Source organism: Mytilus galloprovincialis, chromosome 12 (genome assembly GCF_965363235.1).
Source record: "Mytilus galloprovincialis chromosome 12, xbMytGall1.hap1.1, whole genome shotgun sequence".
NCBI lineage: Eukaryota > Metazoa > Mollusca > Bivalvia > Mytilida > Mytilidae > Mytilus > Mytilus galloprovincialis.
Genome location: NC_134849.1, coordinates 80,535,074 through 80,545,527, shown reverse-complemented (window position 1 = coordinate 80,545,527; position 10,454 = coordinate 80,535,074). Strand labels below are relative to the sequence as shown.

General features: G+C 33.7%; 1 protein-coding gene across 2 annotated transcripts in view; it reads right to left on the bottom strand.

The window, feature by feature from the left end:
* Nucleotides 1-928: 928 nt before the first annotated feature.
* The window catches only part of LOC143054978 (uncharacterized), a 32,032-nt gene continuing 22,506 nt past the window's right edge, over nucleotides 929-10,454 (bottom strand). For both annotated transcript variants that reach the window (XM_076228088.1, XM_076228087.1), the window contains exon 6: nucleotides 929-4,870. In XM_076228088.1, the coding sequence (XP_076084203.1) occupies nucleotides 3,459-4,870 (1,412 nt within the window). In that variant the 3' untranslated portion in view covers nucleotides 929-3,458. The remainder of the gene's footprint in view (nucleotides 4,871-10,454) is intronic.

The window sequence follows — 10,454 nt, the reverse complement described above, 5'->3', positions numbered from 1 at the left end:
AGTGTATTTCGCGATTTTTTTCAAGGAAAGGATATGAAGAGGAGAGGTCTCTTCTAATATATTTCAAGATGTTTTGAACTGCGACATGGTTATGAACACCTGTAAGATTTTGATGAATGTATTTGTAATAAATAAAAAGAATATTTGAAAAAAGACTGCTTTATATATAAATAGGAAAGGGATGAAAGGTACCAGAGATAGTCAAACTCGTAGATTGAAAATAAACTGATAACGCCATGGCTAAAAATAAAAAGACAAACAGACAAATAATATTAAAGAAGACACAACATAGAAAACTAAAGATCCAGCAACACAAACGCCACCAAAAACTTGGGGTGATCCCAGGTGCTCTGAAAGGCTATATGTAGCTCGGAACCTTAAAAGAGAAGAATATGATATACTTTAATTGTACGTTAAATAACCAAAAAAAATAAGACAAACACAAAATGGACAGATACAGATATTTAACACAAAACCTCAGATATTTAACACATACCTCCGATATTTAACACAAAATCTCCAATATTTAACACAAAACCTCCGATATTTGACACAAAACCTCCGATATTTGACACAATATACACAGTTTGTTTAAATTACCAAGCTTATCGACACACGCCAAAGAAATTCACACGTAAACATGGAACTGTTGATTAAGTGTTCATAACTCGTAAAATAGAAAGATAACGTATAACATTTTATAGCACTTTCTTCCATTTGCTACATAAGAAAAAGCCTGTACCAAGTTAGGAATATGACAATTGCTATCAATTCGTTTGATGTTTTTAAATTTTTGAATTTGCCATTTGATTTGGGACTTTCCTTTCTGAATGTTCCTCGGAGTTCAGTTTTTTTGTGTTTTTACTTTTTTCCATCTTTAAATGTGTGGTACATGTTTTAGGTTAAATAAAACGTTAACCACAACAAATTAGTTTTAAACAATAATGAAATTTAATTTTTTTAAATTGTATTTTATATTATTTTAAGCACTTGTTAATGGTAACAACGAAACAACAGAAAAAAATAAATGCAACAAAAAACCAACTGACAATGCAAGTAACACATTGGTACCACAGGCACTTGTCTCAGAATTTTTTTTTCCTATATACCTTATTATAACACAAGGTACTTAACTTGCATTTTAGAAAAATGTTGGGTGGTGACAAAGTTCCGTTATATGCCGCTTTATAGGCTGTTAATTAATCCCACTAAAGCTTGTTTTATCGTAAATCTAAATTGATTTATCTTTTCCCATGACGTCAATGTCTTTCAGACTCTCTCTTGACTTTACGTATGAAATGAATCAAGATCAGATAACTCCGAGAATCATTTAGACTTTCCCATAGAATTGACCAATCGGAAACCGAGATATTCAAGGAGCATGACGCGTTTATTGCCAATTCTTCAGCGGTTTGCAAAATAATTACGATTGACATACTTTGGTAGGATTGCTACGGATGATTCCGACAACAAATGTAGGCATGTTATACACCATTGTATAGATAAATCAATTTAGATTTACGGTATAACAAGCTTAGTGGGGTTGACAGCCTATAAAGCGGCATATAACGGAACTTCGTCACCACCTAACATTTTTCTAAAATGCAAGTAAAGTACCTTGTGTTATAATAAGGTATATAGGAAATTTTTTTTCTGAGACAAGTGCCTGTGATTGGTACAGGACATTTTAAGAAAAATGGCGGGTTGAACCTGTTTTTATACGACTGCAAAAATTGAAAACTTTTTGGTCGTATATTGGTATCACGTTGGCGTCCTCGTCGTCCGAAGACATTTGGTTTTCGCACTCTAATTTTAGTAAAAGTAAATAAAAATCTATGAAATTTTAATATTTATTAATATTTATGACCATAAAGGGAAGTTTGGGATTGGTGTGGTGTCATAAACCTTGTGTTTAAATTTCATTGATTTCTATTAACTTATACTCGAGTTATTGTGCGAAAACCAAGAACAATGCTTATTTGGGCCCTTTTTTGGTCCCTTTTTCCTAAACTGTTGGGACCAAAACTGACAGAATCAATCCTAACCTTCCTCTTATGGTCATAAACCTTGTATTCAAGTTTGATAGATTTCTATTGACTTAAACTAAAGTTAGAGGGCGAAAACTTAAAGTAGTCGGACCCCACAGACGACGACGACTTCAACGTGGTACCAATATACAACCAAAATTTTTTAATTTTTTGCGGTCGTATGAAAAAAAACAACGTGTGCCATGTTTCAAGTATTGCTACTGTAATCTACCTGGATGAGAAAATCCTTAGAATTTAGAATAATTCATTATTTTACAAATAGTATATTTATACGAACGACCCTATAATTGATATACATGTAAAAAAATAGGGTGAGTTCAGCACTTAGGTATCTTTTAAGGGGACATCACACCTGTGTCTATGGTATTAGGCATTTTATCACAACTTGTAACAAATAAACAGTCTATGGTTTAATAAATAATGTTGAAGACAGTCGAGTTAAGTTGAGAATATGGTCGGGTAATTTAAAGAAATTCAAAACATTGCCAAGTAATTTTTTAAGACATTCAAATATGGTCTTGTAATTTGAAGACCATTGATATGGTCACATTTATAAATTTAATGTTTACAATAGTCATCAAGAATATGATGTAATACGCCAGATGCGAGTTTCGTCTACATAAGACTCATCAGTGACGCTCGAATCAGAATCGTTACAAAGCCAAACAAGTACAAACTTAGGAATTTGGGTCCTCTATGCTCTTCAACTCAGAACTTTATTTGGCCTTTTTAACTTGTTTGGATTTGAACGTCAAAAACGAGTCTTTGCAAACAAAACATGCGTCTGGCGTAAATACTAAATTATATTTATATCTGGAATTTATGATGAATTTTTTTTTACTGGAAGATATGTACTCAAGGACTGAAATGCATAATGTTACTGCTTCTGAATTTGCAGATGATTTGCTATTTCCTAGAGGAGTTTGGAGTTTAAACACAAAAACATTATACTAGGTGAGCTTTCACTGTTCAGGTAGACATATAGTAAAATGAATAACTATTACAATGTACATCGTTATCCTAGTAATATACTTATAGTATCTTAAATTGTGACAATAATCAATTAAAGGCCTTAAGATCAGATAAAACTAATAGTAGGTAGTCTGTATAGTCCCTTCATGAGATCAGATGAAACTAAAAGTAGGTATTCTGTATAGTCTCTTCACGAGATCAGATGAAACTAATAGTAGGTAGTCTATATAGTCTCTTCATGAGATCAGATGAAACTAATAGTAGGTATTCTGTATAGTCTCTTCACGAGATCAGATGAAACTAATAGTAGGTATTCTGTATAGTCTCTTCGTGAGATCAGATGAAACTAATAGTAGGTATTCTGTATAGTCTCTTCACGAGATCAGATGAAACTAATAGTAGGTAGTCTATATAGTCTCTTCATGAGATCAGATAAAACTAATAGTAGGTATTCTGTATAGTCTCTTCATGCACAAAATACAAACGAGATATATCAACGGTAGATTGACCACCTGCACCAAAATCATTTATGTCTACCTGTCTACCAAGATTGTGGTCAATCATACTTGCTGCTTGTCGGCACTCATTGCGATCAGTCAAATTAACGTCTTGTCTGTCAACATTTTGACCAGTCATACTGACTGTCTGTCTACCATCACTATTTCCTGATTTACTGACCGCATGCTTGCCTATATTATGACTTTTTAACATATGTCTAAGTAAGCTATGTCGGTGTTTAAAAGTATTCGAACAAATGTCACAGTGATGAGCATTATAATCTAAATGTGTTGTCCTGTGTTGTTGAAGACTTGCAGGCTGAGTAAATCCTTTACCACATACAGCACATAGATATGGCTTAAGCCCCGAGTGGATGAGCTTGTGGGTCTTCAGAGGTCCACTCTGGCTAAACCCTTTACCACATATGTCACATTTAAAAGGTTTTTCACCGGTATGTGATCGCATGTGAACATTTAATAACGAGGTAGTGGAAAAACCTTTGCCACAAAGTTCGCATAAGTGTGGTTTCTCTCCTGTGTGAGTTTTCGTGTGTATCAGCCAAGCACTTTTCCTATCAAACTCTCTATTACACACCTGACATTTGTGAGCTTTTCCCCCAGTATGCCCTCTCAAGTGTTTCTGTAGACGTTCCGGTCTGACTATTATACCACATATTTCACATGTTGTATTACCCGTGTGTACTCTATCCATGTGTCTTTTAATAGAACCTTTCTGTGAGAATTCTTGACCACACACTTCACACACAAACATTTTACCAACAACATGTGTAGTCATGTGATTTTTTAGAGTTACCTTTTGACGGAACACTTTGTTACACACTTCACATGTAAACTGTTTCTGAATCGAATGTTTTACATTGTGATGTCGAACCATGTATCTTTTCAATTTAAACGTCATACCACACAGGTCGCACACAAAGTTGTTTTCAGACGTGTGTGTTTTGACATGAGCTTGTAAATTTGACGATTCTCTAAACACCTTCCCACATATATCACATGTATGCGTTTCTATGACTCCATCCCCATGTGATTTTAGATGTCTTGTGAGGTTCTGCTTTTGACGAAATTCTTTACCACACACCTGACATTTGTACGGTTTATCATCACTGTGTAATTTCCTGTGGTTTTTCAGGTATCGTTTGTGGGGAAACCCTTTACCACACACATCACATGCATAGGTTTTAGTTGAATGTGTTTTTCTCTTGTGAACCCCTAAGTACTTATACGTAGAAAACACCTTTCTGCAGTCGCCTATATCACACATAAACCCATCTGTCGTGTCCTTCATTGTGTTTTCTGTAACACTATTCCCATCATTTTGTCCACCAGAGCCTGATAAGATAGGATAACACAAGTTACTAGTATTATTGATACAAAATGTAGAATTATACAACCGTATATGTGTCACCCGGTACTTTCATGAACAAAGTTGAAAAAAAACCATTTTTGTAATAATTTAGAAAAATGTGGTAGTGATTTATCGGATATCCATAAAAAGACATTGAATACGATATAAATAACAGCAAATAATTACAAAAATAAAATGGTAGCCGCACTAATGCAATAATTGGTTCAATTTAAAATGTAAGAGGAACTTTTTCACAAATAACCATTAATATCATCGAAGATATGCACGTGATTAGTCCACTAGACTGTCGGACATTAAATAGTCAACAAACAGTTGAGCGTCACTGATGAGTCTTATGTAGACGAAACGCGCGTCTGGCGTATGAAATTATAATCCTGGTACTTTTGATAACTATATCATTCGTCGCAACTCGGCCGATTCCGTACCCTCATCTAATCAGAGGATAGAAGAAGAGTAGCAGATTCTACCGAGGGTTGCCGAATGTAAACATATAGGCTTCACAAGTTTCACATTTGACAGCAAGGTATAAACTATTCTTGCCCTGCATACACAATATAATTAAGACAAGCAAAGGTTGTAGACATATTCTATAAAAAAAAAAAACTTAACAAATTCAATCCATCTATGACCAAGAGATTGCTAAACTCAGAGAATCAGATGCTAATGTTTGGGTTGCTCAGACCCAGGAAATAAAGCTGCCGCAATTCGAACATTTCACTCTGCCATGTCAATTCGAACATTTCACTCTGCCATGTCAATTCTCCCAATTAACAATGAGCAATAAAAGGTTGATTGCCCAAACAGAAAAATAAATGAACAAATTGCTTTTAAATCGTATTCAAATCTCTTTCAAATCGTGATTTTGCGATTTGTTAGTACCATTTGCTTGCGATTCTGTAAACAAATCATAAACAAATCAGAATTTTCCAAATTCCCTAAAACTGATTTCTTTGCGATTTCTTTCTATTGTATGATTTGTAAGCAATTTGTTTCAGTTTAGTGTGATTTCTTTATGATTTGTTTACTTAGAATATCGTATGACATGATTTGAAAGAGATTTGTTAACTTTGTAAGCTAGAATGGTGTGATTTCGTTATGATTTGTTAACTTAGAATATCATATGAAATGATTTGAAAATGACTTGTTAACTTAGAATATCATATGAATAATTTGAAAATGATTTGTTAACTTTGTTAACTATCATGGTGTGATTCATTGTTGATTTGCTACAATGAATAAAATGTTAATGCATTCCAATTTTCTTTGTTTATCTATCTCTTTAACTTCCGGTTGAGGTCAAATTCAAATTTCAAATACTGTTCTATGTTAACTGAACAAAGAAGGTTGCAAGATGAGGAGTTTTATTCAGTCTATGAAAGATGACGGTGGTAAGGAATCTCTATATTTATAATTTCACATATTCAACTAATACTATTCAAACGTTAACCATTAAAATTTAGAAACTGTGCATTTCAGTATCTCATTATAATCATAACAATTTTGTACTGTAAGGATTAATTTTCAAAATAAAAATGTGTAAAAGATGTGTAACCAGATTGAAACATTCAATTAAAGACTGGCTTCCAGAGCCAGCAGACATAATACACTGGCAAGTTCAATGTTTTAATTGTGCATGATATTTACTGACCAGGTCCCGGGCAAAATGGGCAAAGCTATATTACAATGTAGCAGATTTGGACCAAGACTAAGAGCAAATCACCTATTCGACATCATTCTACAAAGTACACGTGGTTGCCCATGTTTTTTCAAATTTCGTTATAGACTAATTCGGAAGAGAAGTAAGAGAAACTTACACAGAGTGAACTATTCGTCCCCACCGCAACCAAAGATAGTATTCCTTTTTACAATTAGAGGAGTAGTTATTTAAGGTAAAATGAAGACAATTGCGCTTCAAAGTTTAGTGGTTTCAGGGGCAGAACATATGTTTGATCTGGATGTGAATGATTTAATCTGTGAATTGTTGATTGATGTCAATTTATTTACGATTTGCTTATGATTTGCTTAAGGTAGGAATATATGATTTACTTCTGATTTGTTAAAGATTTGATAACAATTTGTTTATGATTTGCTTGAGGTAGGAATATGATTTACTTCTGATTTGTTAAAGATTTGATAACAATTTCTTTACAATTTCTTTACGATTTGAAAACAATTTGTTTGTGATTTGCTTGAAGTAGGAAAGCAATTACCTCTGATTTGTTAATGATTTCAAAACAATTTCTTGACAATTTGTTTATGATTTGCTTATGATTTGTAAGCAATTTGTTCGTGATTTGTTATTGTGATTTGTTAGCTCATTTGCATGTGAAATTTTATCACCTTCAAATCACAAAGAAATCATACGATTTGTTTATCATTTGTTACCATGATTTGTTCCTCAATTTTTTTTGTTTGGGTGAGGCAGACTTCTAGAGGAGAAACAACATTACACCACATTGGTCTTCATAGAGTCTAGATTGGGATATTGTAATTTCACACATCATCGCAATAATCCATGACTTTGTTGAGACCGCCAATTTTTCACAAGCGTTTGAAGTGCTACCCAAGAAATACACCAAGACCTATATTAAACAGTTCACACTAGTCGGAAATATCACATCCCCTCAATTCATTAACTTATCACGAACTCAGGCTTTTCTAAACTGGTTATATAGGCAGAATTTTGCTTTTCTTTCCTATAGAGCCACCCCCCAAAAAAAAACCCAAAAACAAACAAAACCCAATACTTCTCTACAAATGAAGAACAAGATTTCTTTTAATATTTACATCAAAAAATATAAAATAAAAACATGGGGTCACCAGCCTTTTTTTCTGTAAAAACAAAACGGAAAAAGTAAGCAAGTTTGAGATTAAAAGTTTTATGGAATAAATTCAAATGTCTTATATTAAGGCAGCAACCATTTGATTTTCTGGGGGGGGGGCTATGGTTTTTTTTTCTGGACAAATTTTTTTTTTCGCCTGCAGCGAAAAACAATCTATTTTTTTCGCGACCAGTGGAAAACAATTTTTTTCTTTCAATTTTAGCATTACATATAGTGGCAGCTGAGGGTGAAACAAACAATTTTTTTTTCTCAGAATCAAAAACAAATTATTTTTTTCTCCAAAAACTGGAAACAAACTTTTTTTTCCAAAAAAAACCATAGCCCCCCCAGAAAATCAAATGGTTGCTGCCTAAAGAGTTACAACATGCCCAGAGAGAATGCTCAGAAATAATCCCCGATCCACCCTAAGTACAACGCTCACTTTTATAATATCCCCTTCAAGTTAAATACTTTACCGCAAACATCACATGTAGTTTTAAATTCCACTATGGTTTCTTTTTTCAAATATGATTTGAGACGGAACAGGTTAGAAATGTTGTCAAATTTGGGCATTGAAAAGATTTCTCGCCTGTGTTTCTTCTCATATGCGCATTCAAATAAGGAAGCTGAGAGAAAGCATGTTTAAGCATGCATCACATTTGTGAGGTTAATCTCTGAATGTTCATGGACTCCAACATAGGCGGATTCATCCATACTTTAATAAAAGTTAGAATGAAATTATTTTTTGCCTTTTAGACTTGTTGAAGACTTTCAGGGAAATATTAGTTATTACCCATTTTTTCATGTCATGTGATTCGATCTTATTGTGATGGTATTATGTTTGTTGTGTTGGAAACCTTGCATAGTTCTTTAGATTATAAAAGACAAACAAATATTTTGAAATAGAGTTACATAACCTTTAGCAAAAATAGTTTTATCAATAATTTTAGGTTATTTTGTTCTTTATCTACATAAAGCTCTTTTGATTTATAGAAATAATTTTTAAATCTAGACTTTAATTTCACATGACTACATGCATATCCTTAAGGGAATACGATACAGTTACATGGGATATAATGACGTTGCTAATGTAAATTGTTATTTTCGCGACGTCAAACTATGACTATTCAGGAAATGATTCAGTTTTCGACTGATTTTATCATTCCAACTATTCTAACTTGAAAACCAGTTACTGAATATACTCGTAAAGATTATGTGTGCCAATTTTCATGAACACGTAAATAGTGCATTCAGGCGCGTAGCTGCCTTTACGCAAAAAATCATTTGCTTGCACATGTTTTTCACAAAAAAAAGAAAGAAAAAAAAAGCCTGAAATTGAATTTCAGATAGTCTTTAGTCTTTCCGGATTATCGTGTCTGGCGGTGTCTGTACTTGCAACTACAATCACGACACAAAGTTTAACCTCGGTAGAAATCAAAACAAGAGTGCACACACTGAAATGTCTCGCCTTCTTTACTAATCATTGATATTATGTTGATAGTCCTAAGTATAAAGCTTTATTACAACTGTCACATAAACTTAACAGTAACCAAGATAGCTAAACAAAGACCAATGAACCATGAAAATGAGGTTAAGGTCAAATGAACCATGCCAGGGAGACATGTACAGCTAACAATGCTTCCATACATTAAATATAGTTGACCTATTACTTATAGTTTAAGAAAAATAGACCAAACACAAAAACTTAACTATAACCACTGAACCATGAAAATGAGGTCAAGGTCAAATGACATCTGCCCGCTAGACATGTACACCTTACAATCATTCCATATAACAAATATAGTAGACCTATTGCATAAAGTATAAGAAAAACAGACCAAAACACAAAAACTTAACTATAACCACTGAACCATGAAAATGAGGTCAAGGTCAGATGACACCTGCCAGTTGGACATGTACACCTTACTGTCCTTCCATACACCAAATATACTAGCCCTATTGCTTATAGTATCTGAGATATGGACTTGACCACCAAAACTTGACCTTGTTCAATGATCCATGAAATGAGGTCGAGGTCAAGTGAAAACTGTCTGATGGGCATGAAGACCTTGCAAGGTACGCACATACCAAATATAGTTATCCTATTACTTATTTTAAGAGAGAATTTAACATTACAAAAAACTGAACTTTTTTTTCAAGTAGTCACTGAACCATGAAAATGAGGTCAAGGACATTGGACATGTGACTGACGGAAACTTCATAACATGAGGAATCTATATACAAAGTATGAAGCATCCAGGTCTTCCAGCTTCTAAAATATAAAACTTTTAAGAAGTGAGCTAACGCCGCCGCCGCCACTGCCGCCCGATCACTACCCCTATGTCGAGCTTTCTGCAACAAAAGTTGCAGGCTCGACAATAAAAATGAAGAAGCTAGATTTTTATTTTAGCAAGAAGGCAGCGGATAACGAAAGCCAAAACGTTTTATCTAATTCGCCCAGCAAAGATGTAAATAAGCCATGTACATCGTTTTCACAAGACGTTACTGCAAAGAAAATAACATTGTTTGACCCCCCTTATCCTGATATGTCTAACCTAACAAATGATGGGTTTTCAAAACATGAAACAAAAGTCAACCTACTGCAGCAAGAATGGGAGCCAAAAAAAAGATATATGGACTTTGGGTATTAACTAGTCTATACTTTAGTTTAAGTCTTACATGCAGTATTAACATTTAATTATTCAGGCTCAATAAAATCACCTTG